The 21280-nt window shown below is 39.2% G+C and overlaps 1 protein-coding gene and 1 long non-coding RNA gene across 6 annotated transcripts in view; both read right to left on the bottom strand.

Annotated features, from left to right (window-relative positions):
* Positions 1 to 534: 534 nt before the first annotated feature.
* On the bottom strand, positions 535 to 16686 carry LOC124514955 (uncharacterized). Its single transcript, XR_006962703.1, has 3 exons — positions 16047 to 16686; positions 3731 to 3850; positions 535 to 2181 (listed from the first exon to the last, which is right to left on the bottom strand). It is a non-coding gene; the product is annotated as an uncharacterized LOC124514955 (long non-coding RNA).
* A 1963-nt stretch (positions 16687 to 18649) lies between these two features.
* TSPAN2 (tetraspanin 2) overlaps positions 18650 to 21280 on the bottom strand; it is a 56113-nt gene continuing 53482 nt past the window's right edge. For all 5 annotated transcript variants that reach the window (XM_047083397.1, XM_047083398.1, XM_047083399.1 and 2 more), the window contains one exon: positions 18650 to 18981. In XM_047083397.1, the coding sequence (XP_046939353.1) occupies positions 18916 to 18981 (66 nt within the window). In that variant the 3' untranslated portion in view covers positions 18650 to 18915. The remainder of the gene's footprint in view (positions 18982 to 21280) is intronic.

Raw genomic sequence — 21280 nt, 5'->3', positions numbered from 1 at the left:
GCAACATTTTATCCAAATGAGTTAACCAGAAAACCCTTTTAAATGGGTTACTTCACTTCCTTGTTTATACAGAAGACGTTTTATATAATTTTGTATCTTGGAGTCATGATTTGGACTCTTTCAGAGCACTTAGAACAATGCTTTTATTATTAGTGTTCATACTTCTCTCCTTAGACTGTTAGCCCTTGAAGTCATGGACCATAGCTTATCCATTTTGTATTTCTCATCGTCTGGTTCAAATGCTCAGTATATGTTTATCTAATTTATCTGCTATAAGTCATAATAATATTATCCATCTGCTTAGAATGACCCATCAATATTGAACAGACTCTCCATTAAACAGGTTCTATTGAGATACATATTCTCCTTCTACTTGAGGCACAGTGGACCCTCTGTTATCTTCCAGGTAGTCAAACCTCATTTTATTTTCCCGGCTAACCCACAGTAGATCTGTCCTTGAATGGTATTACTCTCACTATGTCAACCTATATTTTTTGTTTCTATAATTTGTTTTAAGATAGTGCGCTCCATACATTTTCTTAGTAAAATAATTTTTATTTGTCCAACTCCACTTCTTTCAACCATCAGAGAATATTCTCAGGGTTGGAAAAGGGGGGGGGTTCTAGATTTCTGGGTTAACCCTTTAACACCGGTTAGAATAACACTAGAATAGTTGGCCCATTCTAGGCTTTCTCTAGCTTCATCTTCCTTGACAGACATTGGATAGAATTGTATGCAAGCTTATTTGCATTGAGATGGCACTACAGTTTGATTATACATTTTCTTGGTTTCTATATGCTTTCTAATTATGACTAGTCTGTTGGCCTTTTAAACTATCGAACCAAAGATTTTAGAAAACTCCTGTTTTGAAAAGCCCCTACTGAGGCCTGTTAAGTCACTTCTTATAATTAGAGGCAGGTATTTAAACTGTTTCTACTGAATGAATTGTTTTGCGCTGCGTTGACCTTATGTGTCTGTCACTTTTCTGTTGTGATGTTTCAGGCTTTCCATTTCACTGCCCAGTGTTGTTAAGTGGCACTTGCGAGCAGGACATTTGCTATGTGAGTTCCTACACTATGACGTATATGGCTCATGGCCACATTATAAAGAAAGGTTATTGAGAGTACTAAGTATGTAAAAACACCTAATATAGGGCCTAGGACAAAGTAGGCATTCGATAAATATATATATTTACACACACACACGCACACACATATGCACACGCACTGTAGCTCTTTCTAAATGTCCCTTCTGAATGTCCTAAAGGATTCATGTAATAGAGTCTTTAATTTTGTCTTTGATTTAGCATGACTGCAATCTACGTGATGTCCGTGCTTTTTGGCCTGGCATGTGGACAAGCGATGTCTTTTTGTTTTCCAACTGAGTATATGATGCATGTCGAAAGGAAAGAGTGTGCTTATTGCCTAACCATCAACACCACCATCTGTGCTGGATATTGTATGACACGGGTATGTAGTTCATCTCACTTCTTTTAGCTGAAAATTAGATAAACCTAGACTCAGTCCATTTCTATCCAGAAAGGAAATGAGATAAATCACAACCTCATTTCACAGACCTAACGGTCATTGGCTCCTTAGAGGTAGAGTCCCTAGGTTATAATATACGGACCTATTCCATACAGTTGGTACAGATAATTTTTACAATAGTTTTACTCCCAAAGTTTATTTAAACTTTATCTGGTTCCCACGATCAAGGATAAAAGAGAGGTGTGTGTGTATGTCATTTTTGTCTCTATAGAATTCAGTGTGGATATGCTGAATTGGTATTGGGGAATGGGACTAAGGAATCCTCCCCCAGTCCTATTTGTATCTATGGGATGTAAGCGAATTAACATTTTGCTTCCTCTTCTGTTCTTCCCTCAGGATATCAATGGCAAACTGTTTCTTCCCAAATATGCTCTGTCCCAAGATGTTTGCACCTACAGAGACTTCCTGTACAAGACTGTAGAAATACCAGGATGCCCACACCATGTTACTCCCTATTTCTCCTACCCGGTAGCTATAAGCTGTAAATGTGGCAAGTGTAATACTGACTATAGCGACTGCATACATGAGGCCATCAAGACAAATGATTGTACCAAACCCCGGAAGTCCGATGTGGTAGGAGTTTCTATCTAGCTTCAATAGCAAGGTCACTTGCGGTTCAGTTCAATGTGTTTACCTGGAATACAATTAATAAAATACCAATATGTTTCACAACACACTGTGTACATTTTGAGTACTCTTTCATCCAAACCTATACCCACACATGCATTAGAGAGCTTAGGGGATTTAGAAGAAAAGGTCAATGAAACAGCCTTTTGAGCTCGCATAAAGGATGGTTTCCACATGGAAGGGCAGAGAGTAGGTAAAATGGCGAACAGGGATATCAGACAGTGATGAAAGCCAGCCTCGAGCAGGCTTTAAAAAAATTTTTTTTAAATGTTTTATTTATTCTTGAGAGAAAGAGAGAGCGTGAGTGAGGGAGGGGCACAGCAAGAGAGGGACACAGAATCCAAAGCAGACTCCAGGCTCTGAGCTGTCAGCACAGAGCCTGACGTGGGGCCCGAACTCATGAGCCGTGAGATCATAACCTGAGCCGAAGCCGTGAGATTGTGACCTGAGCCGAAGTCGTGAGATTATGACCTGAGCCAAAGTCGGACGCTCAACTGACTGAGCCACCCAGGCGCCCCCTGAGCAGGCTTTCTTAACAGAAGGCCATGAGGTTTGTCTTGATATAGAAAATGAATGTGGGGATGCTGCAGTTATAAGTAGAGGGTTATGTGATCAGAAAGTGAAGGAATATATGGCAACAGGGTACTGGAGACACTGACTTCCAAAGGCTAGAAGCAGGACTGGAGTGGAAATGGTGGGTAAAGAATATGTGAAATCTGCAATATAGCCTTTTATTCTAGGCTACTCAAATGCATATGATAAAACTTCACCAAAACTCAGAGGACAGTATATTCCATTCTAAAAACTGTTCTCTTTAATTTAATTACTCTGATGGGCCAACTGACTTATGAAAGTTATACGCCCAAAAGCCTAGAAAAGAGGCCATGATCATTTTACATGTGGAAGTCTAAATCCTTTGTATTCTTTCAAGTAATAGGAGACACTTTTCAGCATTTATACCAAGAGTAACTTGTGCTGCTTTGGCTTTTGATGTCCTGAAAAACTAGAAGGATTTTGAAAGATTTCAGGGACAGGGGGAGAATGCTAAGGGATTCAATAACATAGAATCATCCTAAATTCTAAACATTCATCAATATTGAAACACTGTTATCTGGAAAATGCACTTGGTAAGTGGCCGTTTATTTTTCTTTTCCTACCTTAGGTACTCTTTCATGAGTTTGGTTTCAACACACGTGTGATGCGAGACAGACCTAATCTGACCTCAAAAAGACTTGACCCCAAAAAGATGATTTATCCTGTATTTGCCCATTTCTCTCCATCTAAACTGCTACCCTCAGGGTAAAAATCAATTATCAGCAGGGATGGTTACCTTTGCTGTATCCCACAGTCACCGGCTACATTCAGCTGGGCATCTTGTAAATGCCCGCATGCAGACACGGGAGAGCTGGGCGAGTGCGCATGCGTGTGTGTGCGAGTGTGCGTGTGTGCAGGTGTTCAGGTGGCATAGACGGATTACCACCAAGCCTGTGCTCTGTCAATGGGGAAGGAATAGTTGCACATTTATAGACAAAGTCAGGAATCCACATTATGCTTACCTTACTGTGTTTGAGGTTGACAGTACAGTTTCCAAGTATTAATCTGGGGCTTTGGGTTCTTACATCACTTGATAACATGAACACGTTAAAGCTGCAGGATTATAACATCCCCTCTGAAAACTGTGTATCAAACATAGATCTCTGATTAATGAGTAAACTCTTTAATGTTCAAACCTAACTGGCACTAATCACGTGATTCCATGGCTTTCATGGAATCTGAAAGATATTTTCCAGCAACTTGAACTGTGACTATGTTGAGAGATTTAGGGAGGCCCCTTAAACAGACTTCCACTCAGAAGACATTGCATAAATTAGCTTCCTATACCTGTAGGGAGGAGGCTAGGCCTGGATATGGCTGTGGTGGGCCTATACCATCATGGGCCACAGAACCCTAGAATGGCATATCAGAGACAACTTGTCTCCACCCACTGAAGGCAATCCACTTAGAATAGGGGCACGTATAAGTTATACTGAACTATTTTTAAAAGTGAAGTAGTCTAAGACAATCCTTAGGAGAAGGGTTCGGGATTGGAACGATCAACAATTTGCCTCAACTGGATCTAGAAACACGTGTATATGGAAATGCTCTTTTGGAGGGTATCGATGTTCTTTGGGTTTAAGAGAGGCGGAATGAATAGAGAGTTCAGAAATGGGAAATAAAGAATCATTGCTGGTGGAATAAGGGAAAGATGGAGACTTTGGAACATCTTCTGAAGTGGTTTTTAATTCAACCTAAAGTTTAAAGGAGTCAGTTCTTGACAGAAGTTTGAGACTCAGGTCTGTAAAAAACCCTTTTGTTCCTCATTTGACTCTGAAATATAAAGAGTTTTTTCATAAGTAAATGGATCTGGGATCAGTGCAGCCGCCATCTCTGCTTTTCTAATAGCCAAACTCCTCAGAAGTATGTAAGAAAGAGAAATAAAAGGCATCCAAATTGCAAGTAACACTGTCACTATTTGCAGATGACATGATACTACATATAGAATACCTTACAGACGCCACCAAAAACCTGTTAGAACTAATAAATAAATTCAGTAAAATTGCAGGGTACAAAATCAATCTACAGAAACCTGTTGCACTGAAAACAAACACTAAAAAACCCCACAAAATTGTCAGAAAGAGATTAAGAAAACAATCCTATTTTCAATTCTATCAAAAAGAAGAAAGTATTTAGGAATAAGTTTAACAAAGGAAGTGAAAGACACTGAAAACTCTAAGACATTGATGAAAGAAATTGAAGAAGACACAAATAAATGGGAAGATATTCTGCTCATGGGTTGGAAAAATGAATATTGTTAAAATCCATACTAGCCAAAGCAATCTACATGTAGATTCAGTGCAATCCTTATTAAGACGCAAGTGGCGTTTTTCACAGAACCAGAGCAAACAATTCTAAAACTTAAAACTTGTGTGGAACCACCACAGTCCCTGAATAACCAAAGCAACCTTAAAAAATATTTTTGTTTTATTATGGAAGTGTAGTTGACATATGATAGTATATTAGTTTCCGATGTACAACACAGCGATTCAACAATTCTCACTATACATACAACAAAGTATAATATATATGTATATGACATATGTTGTATACACTACAATATATATTACTCAGCGCTTACCACAATAAGTGTAGTCATCATCTGTCATCATACAATGTTATTCAATATATTGACTATATTTTGTATGCTGTACTTTTCATCCCCATGAGTTATTTATTTTATAACTGGAAGTTTGTTCCTCTTAACCCCCTTCATCTACTTCACCCATCCTGCCACTCCCCTCCACTCTGGCAACTACCAGTTTATTCTCTGTATTTATGAGTCTGTTTTATTTTGCTTGCTGTGTTTTTTTTTCTTTGTTTTTAGACTTCATATCTTGTGAAATCATGTGGTATTTGTCTTTTTCTGTCTGACTTATTTCACTCAGCACAATACCCTCTAGGTCCATCCATGTTGTTGCAAATGGCAAGATCTTATTCTTTTTTATGGCCGAGTAATAGTCCATTGCATATATATATATATATATATATACACATCCATTCATCCATTGATGGACATTTGGGTTGCTTCCGTATCTTGGCTATTGTAAATAATGCAGCAAGGAACATAGGGGTGCATATATCTCTTCAACTTGGTGTTTTCATTTGCTTTGGATAAATATTCAGAAGTGGAATGGCTGGATCATATGAGAGTACTATTTTTAATTTTTTGAGGAACTTCCATACTATTTCCCATAGTGGCTACACCAATTTACATTGCCACCAACAACATACAAGGGTTCCCTTTTCTTCACATTTTCATCAACACTTATTTTTTGTTTTGCCATAAAAAAGAAGTAAAATCTTGCCATGTATGACAACATGAATGGACCCTGAGGGGATTATATTAAGCAAAATAACTCAGTCAGAGAAATGCAAATACTCATTTATATGTTGAATCTTGAAGAAAAAGAAAAATAAGCTAGAGATACAGAGAACAGAGTGGTGCTTGCCAGAGGTGGGGAGTTGGAGGTGAGTGAAATAGGTGAAGAGAGTCAAAAGGTACAAACTTCCAGTTATGAAATAACTAAGTCATGGGGATGTAATGTACAGCATGGCATCTATAGTTAATTCTGTATTGCATAGTGGAAAGTTGCTAAGTGAAGGTAAATCTTACAAGTTCTCAGCATAAGAAAAAAAATTCTGTAACTATGTACGGTGACGGATGTTAGACTTATTGTGGTGATCATGTCAGGATATATACAAATATAATGTACATCTGAAACTAATGTTGTATGTCGATTATACAGTATCTCCTCAGGAAAAAAAAAAGTTCTCATTTATATAAGAAATTGCCCCTCTCCCACTTCTCAGTAGCAAGTCTAAGTACAGTAAAAATTTTTTTTATCAAGGTAACTTCCACTCTAACCCCCTATTGCTCAATGTTGGATTCTTTCCTACCCTCTCATCTCTCCTGGCTAATTCCTAGTTATCTTTTCAAAGAACTCTGGCTCACATTCTCTACTTCTGTTACCCTCCTTCCACCTGCTGTTTTTGTCTGTCTAGCATTCATGTCCCTTCTGGTCGGTGCACCTCGATTTTCCTTTGGGCTTCTCCCCATGTTTGTTTCCTTCCTCCCTCCCTCCCTCCCTCTCTCCTCCTTCGCTCCCTCCCTCTCTCCTCCTTCCCTCCCTCCGCTCTGTGGCACCGCAGCTCTTCACTCCCCTAGTTCACCTCTTGGCACACACCTGCTGTGTTCTCTGCCTCAAATTATGCAGGTTGTTCTGTTAATCCTCAGATCAATTTCAGAGGTGTTCAAAATGGGTTGATGTTGATCTGTGTCCAAGGAATGACACAAGCCCAGGGTCCTCTTACTACTCTGCCATCTTAACTCCTCCCCACACTGAAAAAATTTTGAACGAGTTACAAAATCAAATTTGAACCCTTTCAAGATCACTTAGCTTTAGTATGAAGTGACTGGAGGACAAAGTCAGAGGATTTCATGAGGATTTAAAAAAATTTTTTTTCATGTTTATTTTGGAGAGAGAGAGACAGAGCATGAGCAGGGGAGGGGCAGAGAGGGAGGGAGACACAGAATCAGAAGCAGGCTCCAGGCTCCGAGCTGTCAGCACAGAGCCCAACATGGGGCTCGAACTCACGAACCGTGAGATCATGACTTGAGCCGAAGTCGGACACTTCACCGACTGAGCCACCCAGGCGCCCCTTCATGAGGATTTCTAACTAATATACTGGAATTGCTACCAAGAAGTAGACAGAGAGAGGGAATTGAGGGAAATAGGAAACTAGAATCATTCCCAGGTTTCCTGACAGCTAGAAGATGGTGGCACACAGGCAGGAAAGCAGACTACAGTGACGAAGCAAGTTGGAAATGACTATAGGACATCCAAGAGGAAACATAAACAGGCACTGGATACATGTGAAGGATATATACATTCCTGAAGCTCAAGGAGGGAGTCTCACGAGAACTATAGTTTAGGAATCTGCAACATACAAGTAGTAGTGCCCATATTTGAACAATATGAGTAGCCTTTCACATCGAAGACCTCAGTGAGAAAGCTGCAAAAACTAGAATCCAGTAATGTTTCTAACTACAATCCAGAATTCAGTAATGTTTAAAGCCCAAAACAGTTCGTATTCCCCATCCATTCCTTAATCTCAGGCTGGAGAGTCTCTATCAGCTACCTGCACTTCAAGGGAGAGGGCAATGCATTGGGTTTGTGCAAGAAAGCAATCCCCCTGAAAGCAGCTAGAAAGGAAGAGTGAAAACAGGCACAGGGGACTGCACAAGAAAACTGTTCCCCAAGACCATTGATAGGAGAAAAAGGACAGGGTTTCAATACTGCCAGTTTTTAATAAACAGTAGAGCACAGAGTCAGAGGTCAGCCCCTGGTGGTGCTCTGGTGAGGAAGCAAGGCAGAGGCCCAGGAGCAGGAAGCACGGTCTGAGGATCCCCTGGGTCCTACAGGGAGAAGTGGTTCCCCAGCTTGCAGTGCATTTAATAGAGGTGATATGGCCTCTCCGCGGGCAAAAGACCTGGTGGGCACGATTAAGCTGCCATATTCACCCATATAGGAACAAAGACCCCAGCTGAGGGCAACAAACCCTGGTACCGGCTGTGTTTGATTCACCATAAACTCTAAGCCACTGTGTGGTGGTGCAACTGTTTCCTGGAACAAGCAGGCTACAGTTCCACGAGACTCCCCCAGATCACTGTGGGTCTGAACCATGGAGGTCTCTGAAATGTGGATTTTGAAACACAGCAATGCCTAAAACTCTGGAGAGAGTCACTGCCTAGTAGGTGGACAGCTTGGACACAGGGGGAAGGCAGGGAGGTGACGGAAGCAGGGGACACAGGAGGGGTGATGGCCCAAACTTCCCACGCTGGAGAATACAGAGTGGGGTGAAGCCATTTTCACCATTAGCCCACCAACACTGATGGACCCCAGTGAGCTAAATAGTGCCACCAAGTGGAGAACTGAGTCATTACGGCAAGCCCCTCCCCATTGTGTCCTCCAGGCACATCTCCACTAGGGCAAGTCAGCCTGAGAGAGCAGCATTCCCCTCCCCTAGGAGACCAGCACAAGTCCCTTCCACGAGATTAGTCTACTGACCATACTGCTGCGAAGTTTCAGCTCTAGGGAAAACTGGATGTAGCTTCATTTGGGTTTTTTTTGTTCATTTGTTTGTTTGCTTTTTTTGTTTTTGTTGCTTCTGTTGTTTTTGTTGTTTTTCTTTTGTTTCTTGGTTACGGAAAGAGCAAAATTTTTTATTTTCAAATTTTATTTCATTTTTATTTTCATTTTTTTAATTTCTGTAATTTTTATTCTTTTTCTCTCCTCTTTTTTCTATCAAGCTTCTCTTAACATGCAGACCAAACACACCTAGGATCTAGCTTCCTTTACTTGATTTTTTAAAATTAATTTTTATTTTATTTTATTCTATTATTGTTGTTGTTTTATATTCATCCAAAATTACAAGATTGAGGAATTCACCTCAAAAGAAAGAACAGGAAGATGGGTGCCTGGGTGGTTCAGTTGGTTAAGCATCTGACTTTGGCTCAGGTCATGATCTCATGGCCCGTGAGTTTGAGCCCTGTGTTGGGTTCTGTGCTGAGAGCTCAGAGCCTGGAGCATGCTTCAGATTCTGTGTCTCCCTCTCTCTCTGCCCCACCCCCACTCACAATCTGTCTGTCTGTCTCTGTTAAAAATAAATGAATATTAATTTTTTTTTAAAAAGAAAAAAGGACAGGAAGAAATGATGGCCAGGCATTTAGTCAATGCAGATATAAATAAGATTTCTGAACTATAATTTAAAACAATTATAAGGATACTAGCTGGGCTTGAAAAAGCATAGAAGACACAAAAGAATCTCTTTCTGCAGAGATAAAAGAACTAAAATCTAGTCAGGCCGAAATTAAAAATGCTAAAACTGAGATGCAAAAACCCAAATTGAGTGCATAAAAACAAGTATAGATGAGGCAGAGGAGTGAATTAACAATACAGAAGATAAAATTATAAAAAATAATGGATCTGAAAAGAACAGGGAAACAAAGGTCAGGGATCATGAAGGCAGACTTAGGGAACTCAGTGTTTTATTAAAATGTAATAACATTTGTATCAGAGGAGTCCCAGAAGATGAAGAGGGAGAAAAAGGAAGGTTTATGTGAGCAAATTATAGTGGAAAACTTCCCTAATCTGGGAAAGGACACAGACATCAAAATCCAAGAAGAACAGAGGACTCCCATTAAATTCAACAAAAGCCAGTCATCACCAAGACATATCATAGTAAAATTCACAAAATACACAGACAAGGAAAGAATCCCGAAAGCAACATGGGGAAAAAAAGTCCTTAACCTACAAGGGAAGATAGATCAGGTTCACAGCAGATCTGTCCACAGAAACTTGGCAGGCCAGAAAGGAGTGGCAAGATATATTCAACATGTTGAATGGAAACATTGTGCAGCCAAGAATGCTCTATCCAGAAAGGCTGTCATTCAACATAGGAGAGATAAAGAGTTTCCCAGACAAAAACTAAAGGAATTTGTGACCATACAAGAAACTTTAAGGGGGACTCTTTGGAGAAAAAAGAAAAATAAAGACCAAAAGCAACAAAGACTAGAAAGGACCAGAGAACATCACCAGAAACATCAAATCTACAGGTTACATGATGGCACTAAAGTCCAATCATTCAATAATCATTCTGAATGTAAATGGACTAAATGACATAGGGTCAATCAAAAGACATAGGGTATCAGAATGGATAAAAAAAAAGATCCATCTATACGCTGCCTACAAGAGACTCATTTTAGACCTAAAGACACTTGAAGATTGTAAGTGAAGGGATGGAGAACCATCTATCATGCTACTGGATGTCAAAAGAAAGCTGGAGTAGCCATACTTATATCAGACAAACTAGATTTTAAGACAAGACTGTAACAAAGGATGAAGGACATTATATCATAATAAAATGGGCTTATCCATCAAGAAGATCAAATAATTGTAATATGCCTCCAACTTGTAAGCACCCAAATATATAAATCAATTAATAATAAACATAAAGAAACTCACTGATAACAATAAAATAATAGTAGGGGACTTTAACACCCCACTTACAACAATGGACAGATCATCTAAGCAGAAAATCAACAAGGAAACAATGGCTTTGAATGACACACTGGACTGGATGGACTTAACAGATATTATTCAGAACATTTCATCTCAAATCAACGGAATGCACATTCTTTTTGAGGGTACATGGAATATTCTCCAGAATAGATCACATACTGGGTCACAAATAAGCCCTCAACAAGTACAAAAGACTGAGATCATACCATGCATGTTTTCAGATCACAACACTGTGAAACTTGAGGTCAACCACAAGAAAAAATTTGGAAAGCCCTCAAATACAGGGAGGTTAAAGAACATCCTACTGAAGAATGAATGGGTTAACCAGTAAATTAAAGAAGAAATTAAAGAAATACACAGAAGCAAATGAAAATAAAAACATGACAATCCCAAACCCTTGGGATGCAGCAAAGGCAGTCCTAAGAGGGAAGTATATTGCAATTCAGGCTTATCTCAAAAAGTAAGAAAGGTCCCAAATACACAAACTAAACTTACACCTAGAGGATCTAGAAAAGGAACAGCAAATAAAGCCTAAAGCCAGCAGAAGAAGGGAAATAATAAAGAATAGAAATGATATAGACACAAACAAACAAAAAAACCCAGTAGAACACATCAATGAAACTAGAGCCGGTTCTTTGAAAGAATTAACAAAACTGATAACCCTCTAGCCAGACTTATCAAAAAGAAAAGAGAAAGTACCCAAATAGATAAAATCACAAATGAAAGAGGAGAAATCACAACACCACAGAAATACAAACAATTGTAAGAGAATACTATGAAAAATTATATGCCAACAAAGTGGACAATCTGGAAGAGATGGACAAATTCCTAATAACTCACAAACTACCAAAACTGAAACAGGAGGAAACAGAAAATTTGAACAGACACCTAATCAGTATAGAAATTGAATCAGTAATCAAAAATCTCCCAACAAACAAGAAACCTGGGCCAGATGGCTTCCCAGGGGAATTCTACCAAACACTTAAAGAGTTAACATCTATTTTCTCAAACTGTTCCAAAAAACAGAAATAGAAGGAAAACTTCCAAAGTCATTCTATGAAGCCAGCATTACCTTGATTCCAAAACCAGACAAAGACTCCACTAAAAAAGGAGAATTACAGGCCAATATCCCTGATGAACGTGGATTCAAAAATTCTCAAGAAAACACTGGCAAACCGAATTCAACAGTACATTGAAAGAATCATTCACCATGATCAAGTGGGATTTATTCCTGGGCTGCAGGGCTGGTTCAGTATCCACAAATCAGTTAACTTGATACACCACTTTAATTTAAAAAAAAGGATAAAAGAACCATATGATCCTGTCAATAGATGCAGAGAAAGCATTTGACAAAATACAGAATCCATTCTTGATGAAACCCCTCAGTAAAGTATGGATAGATGGAACATACCTTAACATCACAAAGGCCATACATGAAAGACCCACAGCTAATATCATCCTGAGTGGGGAAAAACTGAGAGCCTTTCCCTTACAGTGAGGAGAAGACAGGATTTCCACTCTCACCACTACTATTAACATGTACTGGAAATCTTAGCCTCAGCAATCAGACAACAAAAAGAAAGGAAAGAAGAAGTCAAACTTTCATTTTTTTGCAGACGACATGATACTCTATGTAGAAAATCTGGGGGCACCTGGGTGGCTCACTTGGTTGCGTGTCTGACTTCGGCTCAGGTCATGATCTCACGGTGTGTGGGCTCAGGCCCCAAGTTCAGCTCTATGCTGACAACTCAGAGCCTGGAGCCTGCTTTGGATTCTGTCTGTCTGTCTGTCTGTCTCTCTCTCTGCTCCTCCCCTGTTCATGCTCTGTCTCTCTCTCGAGAATAAATAAACATTAAAAAAATAATAAAAAAAGAAAATCTGAAAGACCCCACCAAAAAATTGCTAGAACACATGATTCAGCAAAGTAGCAGGATATAAAATCAACGTGCAGAAATCTGTGGCATTACTATATACCAGTAATGAAGCAACAGAAAAATAAATCAAGGAATCGATCCCATTTTCAATTGCACCAAAAACAATAAGACACCGAGGAATAAACCTAACTAAAGTGGTAAAAGATCTCTACTTTGAAAACTATAGAACACTTATGAAAGAAATTGAAGAAGACCCAAACGGAAAGGCATTCCATGCTTCTGGATAGGAAGAACAAATATTGTTAAAATGTCAATACTACCCAAAGCAATCTACACATTTAATGCAATCCCTGTCATCATACCACCAGCATTCTTCACAGGGCTAGAACAAACAATCCTAAAATTTGTATGGAACCACAAAAGACCCTGAATAGCCAAAGTAGTCCTGAAAAAGAAAAAACAAAACTGAAGGCATCACGAGTCCAGACTTCAAGCTACGTTACAGAGCTAGTGATCAAGACAGTATGGTCCTGGCACAAAAACAGACACATGCATCAATGGAACAGAATAGAAAACCCATAAATTGACCCACAACTATATGGTTAATTTATCTTCAACAAAGCAGGAAAGAATATCCAATGGAAAAAAGACAATCTCTTCAACAAATGGTGTTGGGAAAACCGGACAGCAACATGCAGAAAAATAAAACTGGACCACATTCTTGCACCATACACAAAAATAAATTCAAAATGGATGAAACACCTTAATTTAAGACAGGAAACCATCAAAATCCAGAGAACACAGGCAGGAACCTCTTTGACCTTGGTTGGAGCAACTTCTTACTAGGCACATTGCTGAAGATAAGGGAAACAAAAGCAAAAATGAACTACTGGGACCTCATCAAGATAAAAAGCTTCTGCACAGTGAAAGAAACAATCAACAAAACTAAAAGGCAGCCTATGGAGTGGGAGAAGATATTTGCCAATGACCTATCTGATAAAGGGTTAGTATCCAAAATCTATGAAGAACTTATCACACTTAACACCTCCAAAACAAACAACCCAGTGAAGAAAGAGGCAGAAGGCACGAATAGACACTTTTCCAAAGAAGACATCTAGATGGCTAACAGACACATGAAAAGATGCTCAATGCTACTCATCATCAGGGAAATACAAATCAAAACCATTATGAGATACCACCTCACATCTCTCAGAATGGCTAAAATTATCAAGAAACAACAGGTGTTGGCAAGGATGCGGAGAAAGAGGATCTCTTTTGCATTGTTGGTGGCAATGCAAGCTGGCGCAGCCACTCTGGAAAATAGTATGGAGCTTCCTCAGAAAGTTAAAAATAGAACTACTCTATGAGCCAGCAATTACATTACTAGGTATTTACCCAAAGAATACAAAAATACTAATGCAAAGGGATATGTGCACCCTGATGCTTATACTAGCATTATTTACAATAGCCAAATTATGGAACAGCCCAAGTGTCCACTGACAGATGACTGGATAAAGAAGATGTGATGTGTACATATACAATGGAATATTATTCTGCCGTAAAAAGAAGGAAATCTTGCCATTTGCAACGATATGGATCGATCTAAAGAGTATAATTATAATGCTAAGCGAAATAGGTCAGAGAAAGACAAATACCAAATGATTTCACTCATATGTGGAATTTAAGAAACAAAAGAGACGTACGCATGGGAAGGGGGGAAAAGAGAAGAGAAGGGAACAAACCACAAGAGACTCTTAATGATAGAGAACAAACTATGGGTTGATGGAGGGAGGTGGGTGGGGGATGGGCTAGATGGATGGTGGGTACTAAGGAGGGCACTTGTGATTAGCATGGGGTGCTGTATGTAAGTGATGAATCACTAAATTGTACTGAAACCAATAGTGCACTCTATGTTAACTCAAATTTAAATTAAAAGAAAAAATAAAGATCACAATATGTGAAAATAAAGTATTTCCTATGATCTCTGTACAGAGATAAGACACCTTGGTACAGTTTAACGGGGCCCTTCATCTCTTCATGTCTTCTTGACATGCCCTCTTGGAAAGCTTCCGTGCTCTCTGTTTCAGGGTCTTCTTCTATATTGTTCCACCAAAGATCCCCTTTTCTTCTCGACTCCTATTACTTTTTACTTGGCTAATGTGTTAGGAGTTCTTCAGGACTCAGTTTAGATACCTCAGAACTTAGGAAACCTCTCTCCCCTGACCATCCTCTCCAAGGTCAAGAAGGCCCACACGTGGTTAACAATTATCACAGCACTTAACCTCACGGGGGTTCTATTTGCCTGCCTTTTTTTCACCCTAAGCTTCTTGAAGGCAGAGTCTTCTCTTGTTCATCTTAGCATATCAGTATGTTGCAAAGAGATTTTCAAACATATAAAATAGCAGCCCCCAAATAAAGTAAAGAAAAAAATTCTAATATTAGAGTGGGTTGCATCTTGTAAGGCAGAGCAGGCCGAGGGGAATATAGAGGGACTCTGGCTCTGGCTACTAATAACAAGTCTTTGAATTAAAATAGAATGGGGAACTAGATCAAAGACTATTGATTAATTCAACAAATGAATGTGTTCAGATAGGTATTTGGTATCATGCAGAAGTTATATTCAGTTGTGCACGATGATGCATATTTGATTTGTAATTAACAGAAAGTCCTGATCAATGTAATAAATATAACAATTTAGGTAATACTCATTAGTTGCCAGGTTTGCTAAGCATTTCGTTGGTTATTTCTTTTAATTTAAATTTCTTCTGTTTAATGTAAGTAAAACCATCATTAAATTATACACAAAAAAACCCCCAAAAAACAAATACCAAAGCTTCAGATGGGTTTCTGGCTAAAAACTTTATGAAATCAACATAGAGTTTGCTTTGCGACATACTGCTTCTCTATGTCATGCTTTCTGTGTCCCCAGGAGATAGCCATTGGAATAGTGGTTTCCTGGAATGCATTTAACTTTTGTTAGCAATGAGGCTACCAACAGAATGATTAATAATATTTGGTAGTAGTGTAGTCCTTTTTACCTTTCAGTGGACACCTACATATAATAATTTACAGGTACATTTTATAGGAAAAAATAAAATCATGTTGAGAGAAAGTAGAAAACGTTTGTTCCCCTTAAAATATACCTTAATACAAATTTGATTTTGATGAGTCCAAACTAAGATAGTGTAGTTAAGTGACTAGCTTCGAGGGCCCACAAATCCTCCCTCAAAGGGATGTCAATGGAGCAGTGAACCAGGAAAGTTGGGGTGCACTGCCTGAATTTCCAAGGGTGCCTCTTCCTTTTAACCTTTGATACTTACTTCAGAAGGGAAGAGATCTCCTTCACTGCTGTCTTCCCACCAGCCTTATTCTCATCAAGCAAACCTATTAGCAAGGCACACGGGCAAAGAACTATCTCCATGACTGCGCGGGGGGGACTGTGATGGCCCCAGGAGCAGTGTCTGGCTTCCCAGATTGAACCATGGACAACAAAGGAGCGACTCTGGGGAAGAGATGAAACAACGTTAAAGGAAATAGTGCTATTTGCTTGAATGTCCTTAGGGTGTTGCTTTTACGTCCAGCTCCTCACAATAAACTATAGAAGGATTGCTACTCCTGCCTTTTTTAACCATATTGTTTTGGTAGTTGGACATTTGGAAAGGTTGTGTAAAGGGGTGTATACAGATAGAATAGAATTTTAAGATAAAATCAAACAAACAATTCCAGTACGTAGAAAATTTAATTTGAAATAACTTAAAATAGTTCATCAAGAAATTTTAATTCAGTAACTTGGCACCAGATGCTTAAGAATATGTTTGAGTCTGATCTCAAATCAGTTCAGGTAAACAGACATAACCAAAAATTTATATATGTGTGTGTGTGTGTATATATATATATATGCACACATATATATATACACGCATGTATGTATGTCTATACATACATGCATGTATACATATATTCAAGTTACATATGTATGTATCCAAGAGTTATATATTCAAGATATATATATTCAAGACATATATAGATTCAAGATATATAGGAATTCAAGATATATATAGATTCAGGATATATATAAATCTACCCTCACTCAGAGGTGGAATTCTCTAGTTTTACTCATGGCACATATTTCTGAAAAATTACTCCCCAAGGGGGTACATTAATCATTTATGGAACAGATCTCTACTCTTCCTCTTTTAACCACTGTAGTCTTCTTTAAGGTTGTTAATTCAGATATGGAGTGAAACTCAGTTTTGTTGAATCAGAGACGATTCTGAACTGCAAGAAACCCGAGTATGCACTTGGGCCTGTCTTCAGGTAGACGGATGAACTAAAGCCAGCAAGAGAGATGGACGGTTTGTTCTTTGCCTCAAAGGTTGTATTTGTCACCTACTGGGGTATAAACATCTATTTCACGTTTACACGTGACTTTCTTAAAATAATCTTTAAAGTTAAAGTGACTTTCTTAAAATCATCTTTGCATCAGCTATAAACACTGTAAAGTAGCCATGTACGATTAAATTAGCTCGCTTCCAGTCTTTTTTTCTAGAAAAGCTTCCTCCCAAGTTAGTAGCAGTAGCAAGTATGGTGGAAGAGTGGTTCTCTATGTGATTGAGACTATTTGTAGCAATTAGGTCTTTTCAGCAAATCGTTTTGTAAAAGTTTCTTGGGACTGAGCACTTTGCTTTAGTGCGCACCCAAAGATTGTGTTCTCACAGGCCTGTGAACTTACTCAGGGGCTTCCAAAGTCCCCAGCACTTTCGCTTTTGGGTGGCCTTTTCAAATGTAATAATAATAATTACAAAAACCCTCCATGATCTACTAAAGGTACCAAGTTGTTAAAAATGGACAAATAATGTCAGTTTAGATCTTATCTTTGGGTTTACATACCAAAATGAAGCATCAAGATCATAAAGAATACAAAAATTTTATTTTTATAGGTGACTTAACACAGAAAAAACATATTTCTGTTCTGTGTGTTTAAATATTTTAATTTCCTTAGCTTGTCTCTGCTGTGTGCACACAACTAGTAGATGCTTTTCTTTCTCTATTTTGGTTTGGCCAAGGATGCTTATAATATTTGAATTAGGAAGGGTTTTGTTTTCCTAAGTGGTGGAATCTATAGTTCATAATCTATGAAGAAGAATTCTCTAGGTAAGAAAAATAGAAAAAATTAGGAAAATATGTAAACTCAAGTTATGAGGTATTTCAAGGATACAGTGCCCATGAAAATTCTCTTTCCCACTAATTGCAACTGCCAGATCTCTGGCTTTAGTCTTTCTATCTTTACATTTGGAGAAACACGGAAAAATTTGAGATAAAAGCCCTTTTGTTTGTGTGAGGGTTGCTGTAGTTCAGAACAGAGTCAGAAAAGGAAAGTAAGTAATAAAGCAATGTTTAAATGTACTTACATAAGAAAAAAAATGTCTTCAAAAAGTTATTAAAAGGTTTTTTTTTTTTTGAAGTCCTAAAAACACTCACTTTTATAGGGCACATGATTGTCTGTGTGACCACTCTTTCCAGAGGGAGTTTTTTGTTTTTAAATACTAGGAAAGTATGAGTTATTCAAATAAGATTTTCCATGCTATATTTAGTTTTACAGATGTGTTTAGTTCTAAAACTGTGGCTTACTGTGTTCTGGGGAGAGTATGTATATAAAAAAATCCCAGGAAACCCTGACACCCAACTCAGAGGCAGTCAATTTTAGCACCCCGCCACGATCTCTCAATTCCCATAACTTACTGCTTCTGTTAACTAGAAATCCCTGAATTCTCTGTATCTAACTTTCTATGGCTAGAATCTGAGAGAATGACCCATTATCACTTCTTCTGAATAGCCAAGTTTTTTAAAGTGTACCAAAGTTTTATGATCTTTTTTCTGAGAGTTAAATAGATTGTTCCTCTAACATAACAAGAACCAGGAATTTTCAGCCAACAGATTTCATTCTGTATAATGCATATACCAGAAACACACAGATCACACATGAATATGCTGTCAGTCAACACACAGAGCATTCACTCAAGGGGTAAACGAGGAATGAGCCAAACATACATACATGTGCAAATGTACAATTGACAGCAAATTATTTTAAGATCCTAATGTCCTTTGAGTATTAAAAATGAGCCAGGAGCCAGGTCCTGTGACAGCTGTATGAAAGCTCTCGATTGCAGTTTTCATGTCGAAGTAGCTTCATATCACATCTCGGGAGTTTCGGATTGCACAGCAAAGGACCATGCTGAATATCATGCCAAAGATCTGAAAAAGAAGGAACCACTTGTTAATGACTTTCAAATGATAAAAATTGATGAAAAGGTCAGCAAACTGCCTGGGTGTCTAACAAATAATTACAACCACTACTGGCTATAAATGGCAGTTTTATATATAATACTCATTTATGGCTGCAGGTTAAAGGCTTCCATATTAACATATCAACTATTTATTAGTTGTTTACACTTTGGTCTAAAGAGTTTTTTTTTTTTTTCAACGTTTTTTATTTATTTTTGGGACAGAGAGAGACAGAGCATGAACAGGGGAGGGGCAGAGAGAGAGGGAGACACAGAATCGGAAACAGGCTCCAGGCTCTGAGCCATCAGCCCAGAGCCTGACACGGGGCTCGAACTCACAGACCACGAGATCGTGACCTGGCTGAAGTCGGACGCTTAACCGACTGCACCACCCAGGCGCCCCGGTCTAAAGAGTTTTCTGTCATTGGAAAAGTTTCGAATTTTTGCAGCTTTGACCACATATGACAAAGTGGAGCGTCTCTTCATTCTTGGTCCATTTTAAGGTACAAATGATGCTTCACTATTTAACTCCACAGTTTCCCCAAAGCATAAACTGAGGTGTTGGAATTCTGGTATTACTGATGTCTTCTACCTCTTGGATAATTCTGGGAAAAGCCAAACACCTGGCCAAACCAACAGCCACTGGTATGGTTTGAATAGAAGGAGGCCAAAAGATCTTTCTTGTTCTCAGTCATTTCCCCTACAGTTTTGCAGAGCCTATGGAATGTTATCTGTGGGTGCAATGTTGATAAATGACTGTCAATGTTTGTTTCAAGAAATCCATACCATTCTCTCCTTGATCCTACCCTACATCGGACCAGAAGCTATAAATGCTAAGTTTAAAAAGACATGTATTATCTGTTCTTTTGGAAGGGAAGGGGTAGGCTTAAGTAGAAGAGCCAGCATCAGGGCTCCAAGCTTCTCGCTGATGGTACCAGTGCATGGCAGGGGAGACACCTAATGGACATCCGGTTAACTGATTACACTTAAGAAGATAGGAATTTAAGAAGAAACTCCGGGGGTGCTGATTCAAGACGACCAGTAGAAGGCGTTCCCCTTTGAGTGTGGTTGTGAAGGTTGGCTACAACCCCTGCTTCATCCTGGCTGTACTCTAAAGAACTTTTTCAGCCTTGTCCTGCCACTGTCACGAGTCAGGGGTGACTGCCTGTAGGATGCTCGCTCACTGACTGTAGAGTTGTTAGGAGCATCTATCTGATACCTCTGTGATGCAGTGCATTTTCAAGTCTTCTGCCCAAAAATTGTCCTCAGGAAGCCACAGAGTAGCAACCGGGCTAGCCCCAGAGCAGGTGAGGAGGGCCTGAGAGACGGCGCTGGACTGGGGGGTCCTCAGCATAGTATTTTACCCACACGTCCCACCCCTCTGCGCTCGAAATACAGAAAAGAGGGCAGATGCCGGTGTGTCCTGGAAAACCGCCAATTCATTGATTTTCCTCATAATTCCCTTATGCTCATGCCATGAATTAATCTACATAGAGAGCCAGAGGGTAAGTACTGCCTTGGCATTAGCGAATATCACTCAACTCCTGGACAGTGGAAATCACCTCTTTACTGGCCTGATTCCAACCTCATTTCCCTCCAACTTGTCTCCACTTGGCAACCACAGGCCCTTCTAACCCTCGGTGGCTTCCTTCTACCTTAAGGATGAAGCCCAGCCTTTCTAAAGGGCACACAGAGACCACAGTTGTGTGGACCCTCACACGCCCTTCAGTGTCATCTCTTGCTGCTCCTCTCACATCCTTCGGCCTCTCAATTCTTGCACACACATACTTTAGAGGCACTGAGCTGCCTGCAGGTGCTGGTTGCACTCGGCTTCACACTCTGCATGTGTTACTCCCTTTGCCTGGATTCTGGGCTTGGGAACCCTGAGACTATGTTTAGAGGGAGCATCTATGAGTGTTATGTTCCAGACACTTTATAGGGGTTAATTTGGGAGAATAGGTTGGTACATTAAAATTCTCATTTCACAGATGAGGGAATTGAAGAATAGAGACATTAAGAAACTACCCCATGATCCCAGGGCTCACAGGTAGTGGTGCTAGGAGCTGAATCCAGACAGGGTGACGCCAGAGTTTACACTATTAATCACCACATCTGCAAATCATAAGTGAGAGGGATTAATGTGGTATGCTCTTATAAATTTCTAAGAGTAAGAAGAGACCAGAATTGAAAATCACTTGTCTAGTGTTAAGTTTGGTGGCCTTAAAGCAGCAAGTTATTACAATGATAAACTCAAGGTCATAATTTGGTTA

Source organism: Lynx rufus, unplaced genomic scaffold (genome assembly GCF_022079265.1).
Source record: "Lynx rufus isolate CCGP_SWC_20201006 ecotype Redwood Valley unplaced genomic scaffold, mLynRuf1.p SCAF_2, whole genome shotgun sequence".
In the NCBI taxonomy this organism is placed as follows: domain Eukaryota; kingdom Metazoa; phylum Chordata; class Mammalia; order Carnivora; family Felidae; genus Lynx; species Lynx rufus.
This window is presented reverse-complemented; position numbering and strand designations above follow the sequence as displayed.